General features: G+C 42.2%; 4 protein-coding genes across 10 annotated transcripts; 2 read left to right on the top strand and 2 right to left on the bottom strand.

The window, feature by feature from the left end:
- Positions 1-926: 926 nt before the first annotated feature.
- Positions 927-7368, bottom strand: LOC116929267. Of its 7 annotated transcripts, XM_045178108.1 has the most exons (10): positions 7229-7368; positions 7013-7150; positions 6542-6737; positions 6312-6464; positions 4325-4470; positions 3435-3495; positions 3234-3262; positions 3112-3142; positions 2730-3006; positions 927-2239 (listed from the first exon to the last, which is right to left on the bottom strand). In XM_045178108.1, the coding sequence occupies exons 3-10, from the start codon at positions 6542-6544 to the stop codon at positions 1962-1964; spliced, it is 978 nt and encodes a 325-aa protein (XP_045034043.1). In that variant the 5' UTR covers positions 6545-6737; positions 7013-7150; positions 7229-7368; the 3' UTR covers positions 927-1961. The 7 variants fall into 7 exon arrangements, with proteins under 7 accessions (XP_045034043.1, XP_045034046.1, XP_032792342.2 ...); XM_045178111.1 differs by lacking the exons at positions 6542-6737; positions 7013-7150; positions 7229-7368 and having other exon boundaries at positions 4325-4473; positions 6312-6429; XM_032936451.2 differs by lacking the exons at positions 6312-6464; positions 6542-6737; positions 7013-7150; positions 7229-7368 and adding an exon at positions 4541-4698.
- A 7-nt stretch (positions 7369-7375) lies between these two features.
- LOC116929253 lies at positions 7376-12348 on the top strand. The gene is made up of 2 exons (XM_032936427.2): positions 7376-8752; positions 11543-12348. Exons 1-2 carry the CDS (start codon positions 7459-7461, stop codon positions 12346-12348), a joined length of 2100 nt encoding a protein of 699 aa, XP_032792318.2. The 5' UTR covers positions 7376-7458.
- A 118-nt stretch (positions 12349-12466) lies between these two features.
- Positions 12467-15551, bottom strand: LOC116929255 (ATP-dependent RNA helicase DDX55). The gene is made up of 9 exons (XM_032936431.2): positions 15318-15551; positions 14860-15249; positions 14609-14797; positions 14349-14527; positions 13962-14262; positions 13609-13777; positions 13397-13523; positions 13045-13306; positions 12467-12671 (listed from the first exon to the last, which is right to left on the bottom strand). The coding sequence occupies exons 1-9, from the start codon at positions 15411-15413 to the stop codon at positions 12606-12608; spliced, it is 1779 nt and encodes a 592-aa protein (XP_032792322.2). The 5' UTR covers positions 15414-15551; the 3' UTR covers positions 12467-12605.
- A 536-nt stretch (positions 15552-16087) lies between these two features.
- Positions 16088-19354, top strand: LOC116929251. The gene is made up of 8 exons (XM_032936426.2): positions 16088-16269; positions 16410-17144; positions 17213-17325; positions 17392-17997; positions 18057-18235; positions 18314-18509; positions 18566-18747; positions 18813-19354. The coding sequence occupies exons 2-8, from the start codon at positions 16440-16442 to the stop codon at positions 19019-19021; spliced, it is 2190 nt and encodes a 729-aa protein (XP_032792317.2). The 5' UTR covers positions 16088-16269; positions 16410-16439; the 3' UTR covers positions 19022-19354.
- The last annotated feature ends 453 nt before the right edge of the window (positions 19355-19807 follow it).

The raw sequence follows: 19807 nt of genomic DNA, 5'->3' as shown, positions 1-19807 counted from the left end.
TTGCGCTGCGCATTACATTGAAATTTAACACGAAAAACCCACACATCCACACCCACACATCCTCCGAATTAAAACGCGACCGTAGGCCATCGTTTCTTCATTCGACTGAAGGCTTGGATCGAAGACATGAATGAAATCTGAAACAAAATGTTATCATTGGAAAACTGTTGAACTACTATAAATTTGATATCCGATCTGTACAAGCGACACGATCCATTGTCCCTTCAGGCTTTTCCACAACTGGATTTAAAGTTTCCCCCATGGGCTCGCTACAATGTTGCACTGTACTTTGAGGGTGGACTTCTTTTTTGCATTGACTTTGAGAAAAGTTGATACTGCGCATGCAAAATAGCCGTCGAATGGCGAATCACACGGTTTGCTTGTTCGACAAGCCGGAATATCTACCAGCACGTCAAAAAAGAACTCATCAAAAGTTTTGCGCTCTTGATACCTTTCTTCTTTTCGGTTTCCATCAAAAGTTAAATCAACAAAAAAGTTTCAATAGGTCGGCAGCCATCCGTCAATTTGCGTGTTACATGATACCCATCATCCCAAAGAAGACAACTTACCACAAGTGGCAAAAATTTCATTAAAGGTGCAGAATAACTTTTCGTGTGGTACATATAACTCACGAAGAAAGATAGTGGCATGTATAACTGTCAAGTTTCCGAGCTCTAAAAGAAAAACAAAAATTGCAATAAAACATTTGACACTACGTCTTTGTCAGCAGTAGAATACGCTGGGCTAAAGCTTTGCTACTCAAACATATGATTATTATTCAAAATAAAAGCAATAAAAGAGTTTGCGAAACAAGGATAAATTGGAAAATCATTGATTAAGCAAAGAACAACGCGAATAATCAAATAAAAATGTCTGCTGGTTGCTGCCAAATGAAAATTGGAATTGCGCTGACGCCAACAACAGTCTCAAATTATCGATTATATTTGCGTTATTCAAGATGATGTGACAGAACAAAATGATAACATGTCCCCTCCCCTCCGTACAACTGATGCCAACAACTTTCTTTCTTGCCATCCGTTCCAGATTGATGAAAAATCGATTAGACTGGGCGTACTTTATACTATAATCCACTTTTGTTTTTCTCTCTCCCAACAAACCATACATTCACAATCCATCCACACACACACACAGCGTAATGCGATACGGATCTATTGGTACCAAGAGATTCTCTCAAACAAGCGCCAACATTCGTTCAGCATAACGTTATCAGAGCACGGGGCACCGCTAAATAATGATATGACATTTGAAAGACGATTTGCTTCCGTTTTCTTTTTTAGCAGCGACGACAGTTCATTTCCTAACCGTTTGGGTTCATCATTCTGATTACCTCTCCGAGGCAAAGATGGAAGACAACTCAATTACACATACATACCTACAGAAAAGACACACATTCATATATATAAGGCCTTGGAATCGCTTGATCACCGGCACTATTCTCGGATGATATCGCGCGCGCGGAGGTGTCGAGTTTGTTCAGCTGAACATCGCAGCCCGTGTATCGCCATCCATGACCGTGTGTAAAGCCGACAGGAGCCACCACACACATACACACACACACACATACACACATGTATATATATACGGGGTAGATCTCTGACGCCGGGAACGTGCGGATCGATTGTTCCATAAGAGAGCAGAACAAAAAAGAAAAAAGAGGCTTGCACTCTTTTAATGCCTGGTGCCTTATTGATCTGGAAAACACGAAGAGCGGAAGAGTAGCAGGTCGTCATCTATTATTTTTTTGCCTTTCCGATTTTGGATTTTTCAAAATGACATTTCGGATTCTCTGATGCTCTTCGGGATATTTGAAAAATCTCTTGATCCCCTTCCAGTATTTTATTCTCTTTACTTCCAAAAATCGTCGTTTGAATTCTTCAATCTACCACCCATCCTGATGCGATAGAACAAAACAAAGTAGAACATTAAAAATTCTGGATCATTTACGATGAGAAAGACTTGATGTTGGGTGTTGGTCGGCAGTCGTGACCAAAGAAATCGTCGCCATTGGAATCCCATTCGAGAGAGTGGCAAGCAGAAGCAGGTGACGGAGATCTATGTACAATCGAATCGTTTCGGTCGCTACTTGGAATTATTCTTCCGGCCGTTGTCCTATCCGCTCCCGTTTCTTCTCCTTCATCGGCTGTGTCGTACAAATCTACATCGTCGTGGTCGCGATCTCCTTCCTCACTGGCCGACTCCACCACAGGCGGCATCAAACCTTTAATAATGGCACAATAACAAAAAAAGACACGTTTTGATACCAATAAAAAAAAATAAACAGCGAAAGAGAAAGCGTATCGGATATGGTCAGTAGTTTGTGTCCACATACACGAGGAAGGACGCATCAATTCATCCCCGTACACGTCCAAATAGACGCCCTAAAAGCAAACAGACGGAAACGTAAAGGAAACGAGGACAACAAACAGGCCGTCTGTTTATTTAATGCTTGAAGGGGGAGGCCAGCAAATAACGTTACGTCCAATAGGAGAAAGCCTGAGCCAGGTGTGTCTATATTTTCATTATGTGAACGACCATCATCTCTTTTGGCTCTTAATTTATTTCCATCCGACATACAATGGGCCAGAGTATGACGTAATTGTCTGACAGCGTCGATAAAATGATGGATGTATTAAAAAAGATGGCCAGCTTCCATTAAGAATTTAAGTAATGGTTCTAAGAGCGTAAAGGAATGCAGGCGCTACACATACCTTCGTGTTCCCATTCGAGATCGACGGACGAGGGCGGAGTGCTCGAATCCCACCACCATTGATGTTGATGGTGCGTCTGCTGATGCCAGTGAAAGATGTTCTTGTTGACCAAAAGTCGAGCGTGCTGATGAAGTTGGGCGAACAGCTGCCTTTGTTGATGATGATGATTGTGCCGATCCGGTCGTGAACTGTTGTAATCTTGGCCAATCAACGGATCGATGATGGGAATCCCGATATGTGTAGATCCCGTATGATTCACCGCTCCCGACTTGACATACTTTTATTGACAAAAGGAAGAAAGAAAAGCAAAATGAGGGCAAAATTCTAAAAGAAAAGGGTTTTTTTTTTTCTTTCTTCCTACATATTAGGTCGAGGATTATACCTTAATTTTGCCGCGGGAAAGGATAGCGATCCTGGCGAGTATGCGACGACAGCGCATAAATTAAGAGATAACGTACTTTGACAAACGAATCGAAACCGTATAATTATAATGAATGTCTTTACCCGTTGTTTGCGTCGAAGCTGCTAGTTGCCTGCAATGGAATAATTAAAGATCGATAATCCAAATAGAACGACATCAACAACACAGTTGTCGTTTCTTTCTTTCTTTCTTTCTTTTAAGGTAAAAGGGAGCGCGCACAGACACACAAACACGAGCCCCTACGTGTACGGGGCACGAGCGATTTAGTGGCGCAAGCTGATTACCTCAATCAGAGCGTCGTCGTCGGCGTCGTCTCTGCCAGATGCCGCTGCTGGATTATACTTCCTGTGAAATACGTCCACAAAGCGGAAAAGCAGAGCGTGTAACATATTAGCAAAAGAGTGAGACCAGAGAGAGAGAGAGAGAAAAGAAAGATGCAAGGAAATGGGAAGGGCGGATGAAATGAGAACACACATGCAATCGGGCATCCGCTAATGGGAAGAGCCACTAGGTATAGAGCAGCAACAGCAGCAGTCTTGGAGAAACGATGTAACCGGCTTGTATCCAGCTGGCGACATCTCCGACCAGATGTTATCCCGCGGGCAGCGTTGGGTAAAGGGGTAATCATCACTTCATGCACACATTACTTAAAGCACTCAACTCTATTCATCTTGGCCCCGCTAACAACGGGGGCAACAGGTGTTGGGATCTTTCCTTTTTTTTTTTTTAATTAAAGCACCATTTTCTATTGGTTTCATAGCGACTGGTGCCATTATCAGGGAAACGGATGAAACATTGCCGTACAACAACAACAGCCAATAGTATTTTCTTCCCGTTGGCTGCAAATCATTTCTCTGAAACTGTCAAAAGAGGAAGGCACCGATCGCAATAAAAAATGCGGGTGTATGGCATGTCGGTAGCGAAATTAATATCGCCGCTAGCAAGGGCGTCCTTGGTTTTATATGTGGTGTGTGTATACATACATAAACACGAATTCCCCCCCTCTTCCATCGTCCATAATAAGCACGATACGTGAATCACGAAGACGCAGAAAAAGAAAATAAGTTGTTGACAATATTGCCGACAAGCTTACGAGTTACGATTATTGTTGCCTTTCCACTAAAGTTATGGAAATTGTTTTCACAAAAAAAAACAAACAACAAAATGTGTTTACCTTGAACTGGGCCACCAGCACCAATCAGCGCTGGTACAGCAGCCGTAAATTCGTTGCAACCAGGAGCCCATTGGTTTTGTGAAAAAGTTGACAACACAACAAACTGCTAGGGAAAACATGAAATGTTCCAGCAAGACACCACCGCACTACTTGAAAAAAAAAAAAAAAACGTTTCAAAAATTATTTCCTCCCCCTCACGTAGAAATAACAACACACGCCAAAGGGAAACATCAGCTGTTTGAAGAACGTCGTTGAGGCAAACTTTAGTACGCGAAAATTAATGCAATAAGACAAGAGTACAGGATTGTCAGGTTTCCCAGCAGCCAATGACCAGAGTGGCGGGACAACTGGCCGGGACGTCGCTTCGGGTCATGCTCTATAAACTTTTCTCCTCTCCTCATCGGGATCAACTCGCTCTTTTCATTCGATGTCGTGGCGCAGCAGCCACTTTGCGCAGCTGTGCACTGCTGTGCAGAATCAACAGGAACGAGCGAAAAGGAAAAAGAGGGGCGAGTCCAAAACAACATCGACACACAACGCCTGTTCTTCTCTGGCTATTATTCCACCCATTCTTTATACGTACGTGTGTTTACGTGGGAGAACCTTTCCTCTACCGAGAAACAAATCCAAGCACAAAAAAAAAGAAAGAAAGGGAAATATATATTGTAAATCTGTATTATATGGCAGAAGCCGCCTCCAGGTTTTTTCTGAGCTGTTTTTATTGCTTTTTGCCTCCTGACGTTCGATGCATGTAGCACATAGTAAATTTTCGACTATACTTTGACTCTTTGTCAATCGATACGTCTATACGATCACTCTTAAACCCTCTAACGCTGCATCCACCACTCTCTTCTGTTCCTCGCCTTGCTGTCGCTGAGAGTGCGCATAAAATACGAGAGCCAGTAAAAAATAAAAAAAAAAAAGGGCGAGTGTTGCCTTTCGCTCGTATATTCAGGTATGTAGATGAGACTTAAGGCGTAAAAACGCGATGGAAAATTATTTGAAAAAAAAAAAAAAAAAATGATTTGCTTTTGTTTCCGGCGAGCGTCTGCTATGACAGCCATAGAAGAGAGATGATGTGGACGAAGCAAAAAGGAGTAGGCAAACAACAGCCGCTAATCTTCCCGCACGCAGCAAACAGAGCTAAAGGCAACTAATGGAGACCGGAATTACTAAATGATGCTGAGAATGCAGCTGGCAAACTTTTCGTGGGGAGGCAGTGCTTGAATTGCTGGAACCAATACGCAAACAGACGCCCTTGCGAGCAGCTCCCCTTCTAAAAGACTGATGAACTTCTATTAGTCTTTGTCTCAACCACCGACCCCGCTTTCGAACGTATCTCTTCAATGTCTTTTGTGCCATTTTACTTGCCCTTATAAATAGTAGAGAATCTAGCCAGAATCTTTTACGATTTCATTACCATATCGAGTTTTTTTTTTTTTTTCACATGCTCACGCTGGATATTTTCCCAGTAGCTTCACGCGAGTAAGAGAAAAAAACGGGAGAGTTTCTATCTCGGCAGTGGCATCTAAACGTGAAAAACTATGCATCCATTTAGATGATGACTTTGGCGGATGAGAATCATTCCCACTCCCCTTCTTTGTTTCTCTCGGGAATATTTCGAAATCACCCCTCACGCTCTCTGTGTTGCCTACAACTTCGATCCTTCTATAGATACTACACCGGGAAAAAAAGAAAAAAATTTCGGGGCGAACCGCAAAATATGCAGGGGAGAAGGGTCCGTTGGGGAAAGAGGGCGGAAAAACATTAATAATGAGGTTATTGTAGAAATGAGACATGACGGGCCGTTCATCTTCCAACACCGCCTGCCATGACCAACTACGTTTTGTGATGTTGCGTGTGTGCTGTGAATAGATTGTAAGTACGACCTGTAATTCGAAATGATGGTGTCTTTTTTCCAGCGATTTCTAATCCCCCCCCCCCTTGTTACCATCTTTAGACCGTGTACGTCTATGTTGGATCTTACCTTGCAAAATGGATAGCGAAAAGGAATCCCAAGCGCTTGCGGTCCATTATTCACTTTGGAGTGGATGATGTTATAAGGTACTCCAGACTGCTTGCACACTTGTTCTCCTCCTCCCTTGTTATCCGTAGCCCGCTCATTTTCAGACTTGCATCTCTAAAAACCAAGATCAATATAGCAAGGATGGAAGAAAATTGAAAAGAAAAAAAATTCAGCACATCTTTTGCACTTACCATAATTCGATTAGTTATGTAGCACTTTCAGCTTTTTGAATTGCGCGGGGTTGTAACCATTTGCTAATAGGCTGCACTTGAATGTGGCAAGTTCTTGACTTTTCGTTGTTGCATTTTGCCCGTTTTTTTTTTACCTCAATTTTCTTTAAACGCAGAATTGAACTCTGCATAAATCGTGACAGCTTATCACTGCGCGCTAGAAAAGAACGAGAGAAAAGCAAAACATCAGAAACGAATGGAACAACGAGGCGGAAACTTTGTGAACGAAAATACATAAAAGAAAAATGAGTAAAAAGAAAGAATAGGGCCAGGCATGCGATCCACCATCATTGACGCAAAAAAAAAGAAAAGACGAGTAACGTTACAAGCTATATTTGTGTGTGTGTGTGTGTGTGTAGGATATGCATCCCGATCCGGTTTCATCGATTAAACAATAAGTTTCCATTCCGAGAAAGAGAGAAGGTAACTTACTCATAGTCCAGGTGCAGACCAAACGTTCGAATCAGTTCCTAGTTTCCACTCGGCAAAGGAAGGTGTGTGACAGTTGATTGGTGCAAACGAAAACAACGCCGGAACTTGTACGGATTTTCAATCATGTGATTATAGAATCTGGTGACCGATAAAAAAAGAAGAAAATTTTTTTTCATAGAAATAAAACCAATTGAGATGATTAAAAGTGATGTGTACCACGGCAATGCGGAGTTCTCGTTCGATTGCATTTTTCTCCGGCATGGCCCACAGCCAAATATGGTCGGACTGTGTGAACTTTCATGGCCAATAATAAGGAGAGAATGGGGACCTTATGGCCTGTCCGTACCGCATGTGAGTGCAAACAGCTAAGAAGATAACACCAACACGTTACAAAAAAACCCCAAAAATATTAACAGAAAGAAAATACAAAAGTTACCAAGTTTGGGATGCTGATAGATAAGTTTCTATCGAATGAGAACGGACTAGTCAAACCGGAGACCATCTTCAGCAAACCGGACGAGAATCACAACGATCATATCCACAGACACGCAGAGTGCCTCAAACCATATGATCCAGCAACTGCGCGCAAGTCAATCAGTCGCGGACTGGCCTACAAATTATCCATCGGCGGAATAGTCAACAAAACAAAAATCTCCCCGGCGGAACAGCAACAAAGCCCATCAGAAGTGACAGACATAACTGATCCAGCACCAGCCAGCAGAAGTGAACAGACTCCATCCGGTAGAACTGAGCCGATTCCATCCAGCAGAAGTGAGTTCACGCCAGCCAGTAGAACTGAACCGGCAATGAATTCGCGTGAATCAGCGGCGGCTAACAAAATGTACGGCATTCCGGCCGGAATTGACACGCTGATGGATGAAGAGGATGAAGACCCGACGGTGATTTATCCAACCATAAGTGCGGATAATACTGGTGGCATTAGCAATGCTGGAAACGGTCCCAGGGTTAACAACAACAGTGGCGGAGTCGGATCGAAAATTAACACTGGCCTGGGCCCTGGATTCGGCAACGGTCCTGTAAGTGATGCAAAACGTCAGACTTCCAGCGTAGTGAAGAACACGAGGCCACCGCAGACGTGGAAAGCGGGCAAAGCGAGCGCGGATTTAGTGCCAGTTGATCCTTCGAAAAACATATCGAAAGAAGTTCCAGCCAAAACGTGGAAAGCTGTTCGTTTCACTTCCACCATTTCCAGGGGTTCAAACACGACGGCGTCGATCCTCGTCACTAAAAGTGTCCAGACAGTCTCGACGGCCTACAAACTGCGACTGAATCGATGGCCCGTCTGGAGCAATAACGTTGACGACGGATATTATCACGGACGTCCAGTCGCGGTCGAAGACGTTGGTTACCACCATCCACTTTGGATGCGAAGGATCTTGTCCTTCGTTTTCTCTCAGTTCGGTATCGTCCTGTTTTTAACGAGCTGGATCAGTGGTCACGCCGCCCTCTTCCAGCATTTGGAGCAACAACCCGATGTCAAGTTAGTGAACGACGTGGTGGCCAGCCGTAATGAGCTGGTCATTACTTTGGCTACTGAACTGCGTCAGGTCTTTCCTTACGAGATGGCCTGGAGGCGTAAAATTGACGACTACTTCATCAAATTTGAAGCCACGCTCAATAACGCCACAGCGCGTGGTTACTCCACCAACAGACGGGCCTTCTACAAGTGGGACTACCTCGACTTCCTCCTGTTCAGCTTTCAACTCGTCACCGGACAAGGTAATTGCCACACGGGTCTCCATCGTCTGCAGAAATCTGTTAAAAAACACACAAAAGAGAGTTTGATGAAGAATCCGACTAACGAGCACGTAATCTGAAGCTAGGCATAATGATTATACACACCCCAGCTTTCTTGGATGTTGGCTGACTCACGTTATAAAAGAGGATCGTTAACGTTGATCTCAACGACCGTCGTAGCACGGCAACCCTAGTCCAAAGTGCTATAAAGTCGGCTAAGGACAAAGTCAGAAAATGTCGACAACAATTGAGCTACTATTGTTGAGACTCTTGCTACGTTCGCCCCTCTACCACTGTACGCTGCCTCAATGACGATGCAAAACCTTGTAAACTATTGCGGCTTCAAACCGAACAAGTAGCTGATTGCACGCTACTCAGCAAATTTTTTTTTTCAGTCAAAATTTCAAAAAGAAAACAAAGAATAGTCTCTTCACGTTTCATTATCACATACCGGTAAAAACACGAAAATGAGGGATGTTGTCAGTAAATAGAAGCCTAATGGGACAAGACGATCAACGTGCACGGCCATTACTCGAGCCTCATTTACCTGTCGACAAGCGTAACTTGTATGTTATTGCGTCTGATGCATTGCGTGTGCAGCTCAACTACCATTGTCCCTTTTTGACCTAGATATCAAGCATAACTGTATACGAGTATTAGTACTACTTGGACAACTGATGAAACAAAAACAAAGAGTGAAGGACTCTCTATATCGGCGTTCTACCGCATGAACGAGACTCGAATGAAAACTCAACCTACGTCGTCGTCATAAAAGCAGGGCTATCGATAACTGGCAGCAAGGCTGACCGTCACTGTAACAGACAAGGGTGGAATAAAAGTCACTCGAAAAAAACATACACAAAAGAATAGAGAAAAACAGAACGAAAAGAAAGAGGGGGGGATATATCCGTCATACCTATTTGTCGTCAAGTTGTCCCCTCCTACCCCTTTTCGTTCTTGTTGTGTTTTAGTTTCTCAACAATCGCTCCATTGTGTTCTGGGCGTATATGATGACTCGCTTCCCTTCTTTTTCGCATGCCTAACGCGTGCTATACTTTTGCTCTCGTTGTGTTTCCTCCCTACTACACACACACACACATCTACAACAGCAAAAGACCTTCTTATCGGACCGCCCACGGACTGTGGACAGCCAATGGATAATGATGGTCGTTAATCAAACTTGCTGGTTTTTTAAAAAAGGGAAAAAAAAAAAAAACAAACAAAACCAAACCTCTCTATCCTTTTCATACGTCTAGTGGGTTTTCCATACTCGGAGGGCCTCTTTCGTTTACGATTTTTATATTCGCGTGCAAGCACCATCGGCTATCGATCAAGTTCTTTTCGGGCAGTAGCTTCTGTTTTTTTTTTTTCGTTTTTGGCTGGGAGTTTGACTTGTTTATGCCAGCCTGGCGAACTGCTGCAACACGAAGAGCTCGCCCTAGATTTCGTCTTCCTGTCAATCGTCAAGTCTAGCGGAATTTGTCCGTGTAAGAGAACGGCTACTACAAATGGGCTGTTGAATACAGGAAGAACAATTTACGACCGGTGCGTAAAGATTGAATAACAAATACGATAGGGGTAAACTTTAAATCAGACAGGAGACGATCAAACTTGACAAAACGTACCATGTTTTCATATTAATTACTGCAGGTTGTCACTCGTAATCCGACTGCAGTTATTTTCAATAAGGTGCAGCTTTCATGGCCGGGGCACAGCACCAACGTCTCATTTTTTCATATTATTAAGAACCCGTTGTTTTGTTTTTTCTTCTTGGCTGTCTGCTCCTATTTCGTGAATCGCTCCGACGACCATACATGTTCGCGACCACGACATTGTACAGACCAAAAAGCATCGCCATCGATGGTCCGGTCACGTGAGGGCTATTAGCTTTCATCGCCCGGTTCGGCGCGTCCATACAACTATACATAAAAGATAGAAGGATAACGTCGAAAACTTGAGGGATAAAAAAAACTTAAAATTACATGAAAAGAGGGCGGACATATCGCATAACAAATTCTGCCGGAAGCGCGTCCAACTCCCCCTACATTATACACAAAAGGTTAAGGATGGAATTCACGATCGAGTTAGAAACGAGTCACGGAAAACAATCGAGTAAAGGCATTATGTGTAAAAAAAAAAGTTCTGCTCACCATAGTTGAAGAAAAGCATTCCAAGGTCCAGCAAAAATAAATAGGAAAAATAAAAACAACCTTTTATTTTCACTCACGAGCACGCGAATAAAAGGCGCTTGAAGAAAAGGGCTGGCGTTGAACATTTTCAGTTTTTCTCCTTGTCGCGTCCGTCCAGTCACGAAAAGATGTCACAAACGGCTGAAAAAGAAAATACGAAAAGAATTTTGGTCATTTTTACCAACTACGCTCCCCTCCCCCCCCTCTTTTTATTCAACGGAAAGAAACAATGGTGATTACGACAAGAAAGTGATGTATATGCGAGCGACGGGCAGAGAATCCTAGAAAGGGAATTCATACTAGGTATATACATAGGGTCCGTGCGTCCGGCACACAACCCATCCTGCAGCAGAACTACTCCCGTGAGTATACGGCGCTCACGACACACCGAGTTGTTTCTTTTTCTGCCGCAGCGCCAGTAAAGCCAAACAAGCGGCACGGACTTGCAGCTTGTTTCTTTTGCCTAACGCGAGCAAGTGATGGATGGCTGGTGATTTGAAAAGAAAGAAAAAATTGCATTAGTATTAAAGCGTGTACAGCATACTACGTGTCTAATACGATATTATGTTACACCCAATGCCAGGATACGGGACGGACGTACCAAAGACGGAATGGTCGTTGTTGCTCAGCATTCCGTGCGTTCTGATCGGGTTGCCTTTCATGTGGCTCTTCCTGATCGACTTGGGAGCCAAATGGGCAGACACGTTATCCAGTAGCATCCAGCGCTTCCGCTGGAACTTGGCCCGACGCTATCCGGACGTCGTCTCCTTACAAAACGACACGGGGATGTTGCAGCTACCTCCGTCCCTTCGCCACCTGAATCAAAATGGACTGGAACGATATAATGAAAATGCACCGGTCATCAGGACGTACCAAAATGGAAATGGCGGACGGATGCTGCCTAATGGAGATGCTCAAGATTCACGGTTCTATTCTCACGCCCAAGAAGAGAATTCGTCTACTGTGAGATCAGTGTGGACAGTAGAGCCAGTGACATTAGCCATGGAACCGGAACCATCCGCCAAAGCAGCGAAACTGTTGGACGTGCCTGCTGATGAAGTGTATCATCACGCCACACCTTGGGTGGCAACTGTTTTCATTCTTTTCTATCCATTTCTTGGAAGTTTAATCTTTGGATACTGGGGCAATTTGCCGTTTACCACCAGTTTCGTTCTTCCTCTCACGTCTTTGATACTCATCAGCCCGCCCATCTTGTTCACCAGCTTCTTGTGGAGGAGCTTGTTCCATGTGTACGTCCTCATTGGATGGGTTCTACTGATTGCAACCTTCTTATTGTGGCATCGATCGTGGCGCGACATTCTCAGAAACTGGGCTCATGATCTCAGCATTAAACATTCCACGAAGACTTACCCTCTTCAGATGAGATAAATCTGACAATCGCCGTCAAAAACCTGTTAATGTACAACGTTACTCATCAGGATTTACAATTGTTGGGAATTTCTAATTTTCGAAACTCCATTCAAATTTGGATTCGAAGAAAATTAGATCATTCGTTACAGACGTTCATTTCTTTGTTTCACTTTTAAACGTGTTGGCGTTGTTATAACTGTTTGTTGTTGTAGCCGTGATTGGTAAAAAAAACAAAAAACATTATCGATGCAAATATGTAAATAAACGCGTCAGTTTCATGTAGTCTCGGAGGGTGCAGCATCCGCCTTATTGAACTGTTTCTCGAACGACTTTTCCGAAATCTAAAAGAAAAAAACATTGATTTCATTTTTTTAAAAGGAGGATTGAGTGTTCAATAATTCATGTCACATTGATCTGAGATAAAAATACGTCCCAATCTGACTTCTAAACAACTGGAAATGGAAAAAAGGGAAGCAAGAAAAAGACTTAAAGTCAAAATTATTCATAAAACGATTTCATATAAATTCAAGAAAACTGCATCAACTCGTCAATGGATACCTCCAATGAAGGAGATACTTCAGATGTGCAAGGATCGTTACATCGCTCTGCAAGTACAAACTAATCTAATTTTCTGTCTCCCCTTGCCCTTCTCCAGTATCCCTCAGGGCCAAAAAGAGCCAGTGCAATAGACATACTACATAGGTCTACTTGTACCTTTCGCTTTTTCAATTTCTTGAGCAGTCGAGCGTCTCGGGCGAGCTCGTTCCACTCGTCTTCGTCTACGGCTGCACGTTTACGTTTCTTCTGCTCCACTCTGAGCTTCTTCTTTTCCTTCTTGCGATTCTTTTGAGCCCTCTGTTCTGACCAAGACTCGTTTTTCTTCATCGGGCCCGAATTGGCTTTCGATGACGGCCAAACTCCCGTCTCACGATAGATGGTTAATTTCTCTTGTCTTATCTTTTCCCGAGCCTTCTCCCTAGAGGCGGAACGCAGTCCGATATTGAAAAAATGTGAACACATTTAGTGAGAAAAGGCAATCTTGAAACGATTTAGTAAGACAATTTACTTGTATGCAATGGTGTTGAGATCAATATCAAGTGGCTTGAAAAAGTCCGTTTTCCTATTTTTCAGCTCTGGCATTTTTGGCAATGTCAGAAGCCCGAAACCCACGGCCAAGCGACCGAAATCTAAATCTGGAACGAAACGTCATGTAAAATAAATAAATAATCTTCAGTGAAAAGAAAGACAATTTCGGGAGAACACAGCGTAAAAACGTACCTTTGACTCGAAGTAGAACTGAGCATTCGTGTTTGACGTACGAGTGTATGTAAGAAACAAATGCTCGAGTGGCCCTGTCCATCAATGAGCGATCGTTCAGCTGCATTTGTCGAATTTCGTCCAAGTTGTCGGGTAGATCATCGGGTAATTCCATAGGGGTCAACTTCACCTAAGGACGATATCAAAACCGATTCTACAGTCAATCAAAGTTTCTTTCCTTGAATGGAAAATGACAAGACGCATTCGATAAATAGGAAAGTCGGTGGATGGAGTAAAAGATTAACTTCTCATCCATGTTTAAAAATGGATAACAAATGAAAGACAGATGAACGACTTCGGTGAATTATATTTACTTTTTGATTGATGTCAATAAAGTGGACGTAAGGCTCTTCATTGGGTAGGAGAAAGGCTAGCGCTGTTCCATGATTACCGATACGGGCAGTCCGTCCACAGCGGTGTACGAAGTCTGAGGCGCACGAAGGTGCGTCGAACTGGAATACCCAATCAATGTCTGCAATATCGATACCGCGGGCCATAACGTCAGTGCAAACCAAAAGACCAGTTGTTTTAAGGCTCCGAAACTTGTCAAATATTTTGAAGCGGGTCGTTTTCAGTTTCCCGTGTATGCTCATCACCGTAACAGATGGCAAAAAGCTGACGAAAAGTAAAAAAAAAAAATATTTAAAAAAATATTGTTAGACATTTTTTTTTAAATGTTGGATATTGAAGTTGTTCTTTACTTTTTTAGAAGCAGAGAAAAATATTCAACAGCAGCACAAGTTGACATGAAAACCATAAATTTGCCTGGAGCTTTAGTTTTCATGAGAGAAATTAAGGCAGCCAATTTCTGATTTCCTTCGCACACCATGTAGTAATTAGCCAGAGAAGATGGTGTTCTTGAACCATCACCACCTAAATTCTAATGAAGGAATTAAAAAATAATAATTATTATAATTTACCTGTTACAAGTTTCTGTTAATGTTGTAAATGAATGTAATACCTTCTCTTTCACTGTGACTGCCACTGGATTCCTCAATCCAGCTCTAGCTAAAGACTCAACTTCACGAGTCTGGGTGGCAGAAAAAAGACCTGTCCGTCTTTGCTTTGGAAGAAACCCCAAAATTGTATTGAGGGTAGCATGGAATCCCAAGTCCAGAAGACGGTCTGCTTCATCTAATATGAGAATTTCCTGTGAACCATAAAAAGAAAATAAGTGGACATTTGAAATCATGGAAAATGAATTGGACATACCAGTGCTTTTAGGCCTCCGGCAAGGTTAATCTTGTCCCCCTGGCGAATGAGTAGGTCCATGAATCGTCCAGGTGTAGTGATAATAATGTGAGCACCTTTGCTGGTAAATTCTTTGATATCCTGAACAACAGTATGTGCACCACCAATCATTTGAAGGTGTGTGAACTGAGGGAGGTGTTCCAAAAACTTGGATAACACTTCATCAATTTGTGATGCCAATTCTCTTGTTGGGGATATAATGAGAGCACCAATATCATGTTTTTTCAATGGTGTAGATCGTGCAAGTAAAATTTCTAGGATGGGAATGATGAATGCCAGCGTTTTTCCTGAACCTGTAACTGCTTCAGCACACACATCTTTCTTCTGTAGCAATAGAGGTATACATGCAGCCTAAAGAAAAACAAAACAAATCTCTTATTTCTCCAAAATCTTAAGTCAAAGAGAAGATTAAAATATACTTGAACGGGGGTTGTCTTTATGAAGTTGAGGTCTTTCAATGTCTGAAGGATTGGTTCGCTGAGTTTAACACCCAAGTCATTCCACTCTGTTTTCATTTTCGAATTTATTCGACTTCTTCTTCAAATCACGTGGCGAAACATTTATGTTCGACTGTATTTTGTCTGCACCACGCCGGCGTTGCCACAGCCTTCGTTGAAGCTACAATTCCGGATGAACGTTCCAAATAGCGAATTCTTTCTTATTTATATCCGAAACAGTAAAATCACAAATTAAATTTTAAAACTTAACACTTTAAAAACACAATTTAGAACCTAAAAAGTCATATCCTGAATCCGGTTTAAGTCCACCATAAATGCCCTTTGTAAAGTTGACTGTAACAGAAGAAGACTAAGCAGCTCATCTTCCCATTGTCAAAGCATGGGAAATTCCAATCATTTAGAGAATCTTTCTAATAACTATTGTAGCTCGATATCCCACAACAAACGCTGGATATTACATGTCACAGTTATTATGGGCAAGGGAACTCATAATTGATTTACCATTACTATTAAAGCGTTTAGCAAAGTTCGAATGCGCATACTACATTTACAGGTGCAATTTAAATGCTCTGAATAGGACATCCTTTTAACCTTGGCGAACACGACGTGCAACGTGTCCAAGCGCATATAACAGTATTACAGTGTCGCTAAGTGAATTTCGTATAAACTATAACAGTACCTTGCAGGGTGACTCCGGCGGTAACAGAAGAGGTGTATGCACAGATCGTATTTCTTCCAGACATCCTTAATATCTTGCGTTTCCACCAAAATCACAAGCATAACAAACGGTTGCAATGCTGCATCATTCCACGATCAGGTCTCATGGCAAATGGAACAGGATTTGAAAAGGACCACCAAAGTGCAGTTTCCAGGAGATATCCAGGTTGTTGAGTCAAGGAAATCTGTGTAATAGGTAAGAACTCAATTAGCTAAAGAAATGAATCGCAATATATCGTTACGTAGTAGCCATTGTTTGTTTGTTTTTTCAAAAGATTTACCTCAAAACAGAGTAATGTAGTGTCAAAATGCTTTTCAATTCTGAATAATTTACAGTACAACGAAATCCAACATTACGCATTAAAAATGCCATCACTGTACAATCGACGTTTAATCACACTATTTGGCTTGTTCATCGCCATTTACGTCATCCAATCTCAATCCGTCCAGTCGTCCACGGACGCTCCTCTTATCCTTGGCAATTTTTCGACTGAAATTCCTGGTTTGAAAATTTTACTTCCCACTAATTTAACGGAGAAACGAAGTCAGTTGTCGAGCAAAACGAACGTCACCATCTTTGGAACAACAAGCGGCGGTGTAACAAAAAGTGGCATCGTCCAGAGTAGAATAATTATATTAAATCCGAAACCCGGTTTTCAAGCCACCTTTGTGGCGACGATAACATTCATCAGCTGGTGTATGCAAACGTACGAGTATGTCACGCTGTTGGTATCCGTTTTGGCAAGAAACGAGCCAGAAAAACGGAGAAACTATCGAGATGCAGCCGAAGAGATCAACAGGATTGAAGGAATTTTGGATCAAATGACACTCAACAGCATCCACGAGCAAGTGTACATCAGAGATAACGTGGCTCCCTATGAGGAACAAATTAGACGCTGTGCGACTAACGCGATTGAGTATCTGGAATCCCCGAATTCTACCGTGGCAAAAGAAGAATTTCTTAGTGGAGCAAAATCGCTGGAAAACAGTATCGTCAGAATTTTTGAGAGGTTTCTCAATCAATCGGTTTCGGGACCATCGTATCTGGACAGCTTACGACAGGCAACGCAGGTAAATTCAATCTTGCCATTACAAAGATTTGACACAACTAAAAGTTAATCTTTCAATTAAAAAATCAGTGCCATCGACGTCAAGTGGTCAACTCTGCACAAGGGATTATGCAACTTTTATCGTTAGGGATAGGAACACTCCCCTTATATTTCAAAGAAAGTAACATGTCACTAGCTGATCAGTACGTATGCAAATTATTTAAATATCAACCAGCATTTGTACATATCTACGATTCAATTAACGACAGGAATAGAAAGAAAGGCAGATTGGGAAAGTACCAACAAGAAGCCGTTGTCAAGATTAATGCCCTTGAAAGCGAATGCATTAAAGAAAATAGATTGCGCAACGAAATCAAAGAAATGATGAAACAAAATAACGCGACTTCCAACCGCGATCTGGCTGAAATCATTTACGATCACCTTAGCGACAAGTACGACACTAAACATTGGTTTGTCGTCGTTTACGGCGCCATTGCCGATGATGAAAATCACAGAGTTGCATTCCATCCGGGATCGAATAATTGCCAATGGATGGGACACGAAGGCAATAAAAACGCGATTATTTGCTCAGAAAACAGTGTTTGTCCATGGGGTCAAATAGCCATTGAGGTGACGAAGGACAAGATAAGTGGATACTTCAATAATTATTTCCCGAGACCTAGCGTCGCTTTCGACGAGATGAACTCGCTCAAAGTAGTCCCGGAAACAAACATGATGGCCGTTATCCCGCAATCGGCCAAAGCCGAAATTGTTAACTCAAAAGAAATGTGTTTTTTTGCTCACAATCCCGGCAATCAGATCATCGTTCCGTGGGGATTGACAACTTTAGGAATGCCTCTGAAAATCAACACGAAGTGAGTCTCAAATTTCCAACATATTTTTCAAAGTGTTGGACTAATTGTTTCGATTTTAGGCCGACATATTTTGCCATACAGGCGTATGGAAAAATCATGCAAGCCTCGCAATACGAGATTATAGTAGTGGATCCAACGTGGAACGCCGGAAAAGTGAAACCTAATGATAACCAATTGTGGTATTTGGATGAAAATGGCATTCGCGCCAAGATTACCGGTTACTGCCTTTACTCTTCAGGTGCTGAGATTTTAAGAGAACAACTGCAGTTTGCATATCAAATTTTTTTTTTTCCATTTTATTTTAAATTTTTCTTAGATGGTCGCTTTCGAACGGAGCCTTGCGACAAGCAAAAATGGATGCTGCGAGATCGCAAAATCACTGACATGTACAATCCAAAGAATTGCGCGGCCATACCCAATTGGAGTTCACCGACACGTTCGCCGGCAACGTTCCCCGTAATCGAGTCGGCTTGTGGCAATCACGCGAACCAGGCGTGGTCCATAGTGAAAGAGTAATAGCGTTTTAAACATTCAAACTTCAAACTATAAAATTAGTCGTTGCTCGTAGGCCAACGTACTTTGCGATCAAGAGTAAAATGCACGGCAAGGTGATTGACATCTCGAACGACCCCACGAATTATGGAACTATCAGAATGTGGGAGCCCATGAATACTAGTATTCAACTTTGGTTCCAAGACGAGAATAAGTTTATCCGTGCAAAATTCACCGGTTACTGTCTATACTCTAAAGGTATAGGGCTTGGAATTTTAAATGTCTGTTTTACTTTTGCTAAGAACTTGCGAATAATTGAACAGGTTACTATGCTGGTGGGTTTATAACGTTGCCATGCGACCAAACGCAGAATCAAAAATGGGCACGTCGGAACAATCAAATCGCCAATTTGAACCAGCCGTCAAATTGTATGGACATCTTCCATGCCGAAAAACAGGACGGAGCTCGTGTTGTCGAATATACATGCAGCAGTACTATCAATATGCAATGGGAATTCGATATCGCCTGGTAGGCCATCAAGATTCGGATACGATCAAGATACGGATACAACAAAGGGAAAATGTTTATTATGTTATTATGTTCGCTGTGTTATAATGTTACAACACAGCGAAACTGAAAAAAAAAAATGCTACTCATAAAGTTGAAAAACATTTGCGGGCATCCGCAAGTGTCCAAAAGTAGCTGATTTTCTCGCTAGATGTCACTACGTAGTTTCTAAAAGAAATTCCAGTCACTGTCGCTCTCGGGTCCCTTCCTTTTTGTCCGGAATAGATTGATCGATGGAAAACGAAAGTACATACGATGTTCTAGAAAATAAATCTTGCAAATAAATCCTTTAACTGAATTTATCGCCAATTACATGAACTACGACCTCGATGGAATTAGACCTTTGAGTTAACATTCGCTACGTGTCCCTTGATTTTAGATTACAAATGAATCGTTTGGTATTGTTAGAATAGAGCGCATTCACAAACCGGTTTAAAACTACGACAAACCCATTCTTAAAGCCAACAATACTGCTAATTGCTATTCATTCGGGAGGACAACAATTGTTAAATCCAAACAGCGCAACGACAAATCTTTCATCCGCTTTCAAAAAGCTGAAACTAGCGCTCAGACAGACAGCCCCACTAGGAACAAATGCAACTCAGGTATTTTTCTTTTTCCAAAAGGGTTTCAGGTATGTGGCAGTTGACGCGTGCTGCATGTTGACCTTTAGTAGATATACTCGAGATTGGACTCTTAATGGCAAGTCTATCTATTTTTATTATTGTTATCCCACAACTGCCTGCTTCCT

Source organism: Daphnia magna, linkage group LG8 (assembly GCF_020631705.1).
Source record: "Daphnia magna isolate NIES linkage group LG8, ASM2063170v1.1, whole genome shotgun sequence".
In the NCBI taxonomy this organism is placed as follows: Eukaryota; Metazoa; Arthropoda; class Branchiopoda; order Diplostraca; family Daphniidae; genus Daphnia; species Daphnia magna.
This window is presented reverse-complemented; position numbering and strand designations above follow the sequence as displayed.

Excerpts from the sequence above, each read along its gene's own strand:
- LOC116929251 (XM_032936426.2), top strand. The coding sequence starts at position 16,440 with ATGCCATCACTGTACAATCGACGTTTAATCACACTATTTGGCTTGTTC. Across the intron at positions 17,326-17,391 it reads AACATGTCACTAGCTGATCA|GAATAGAAAGAAAGGCAGAT; the intron begins GTACGTATGCAA and ends AATTAACGACAG. Across the intron at positions 17,998-18,056 it reads CCTCTGAAAATCAACACGAA|GCCGACATATTTTGCCATAC; the intron begins GTGAGTCTCAAA and ends TTTCGATTTTAG.
- LOC116929253 (XM_032936427.2), top strand. The coding sequence starts at position 7,459 with ATGCTGATAGATAAGTTTCTATCGAATGAGAACGGACTAGTCAAACCG. Across the intron at positions 8,753-11,542 it reads TCAACTCGTCACCGGACAAG|GATACGGGACGGACGTACCA; the intron begins GTAATTGCCACA and ends ACCCAATGCCAG.
- LOC116929255 (XM_032936431.2), bottom strand. The coding sequence starts at position 15,413 with ATGAAAACAGAGTGGAATGACTTGGGTGTTAAACTCAGCGAACCAATC. Across the intron at positions 14,528-14,608 it reads CAGTCACAGTGAAAGAGAAG|AATTTAGGTGGTGATGGTTC; the intron begins GTATTACATTCA and ends TTCCTTCATTAG. Across the intron at positions 12,672-13,044 it reads AGAAATTGAAAAAGCGAAAG|ATTTCGGAAAAGTCGTTCGA; the intron begins GTACAAGTAGAC and ends TTTTTCTTTTAG.
- LOC116929267 (XM_045178108.1), bottom strand. Across the intron at positions 3,263-3,434 it reads ACGACGACGCTCTGATTGAG|GCAACTAGCAGCTTCGACGC; the intron begins GTAATCAGCTTG and ends ATTCCATTGCAG. Across the intron at positions 3,143-3,233 it reads AGCTTCGACGCAAACAACGG|GATCGCTATCCTTTCCCGCG; the intron begins GTAAAGACATTC and ends CATACTCGCCAG.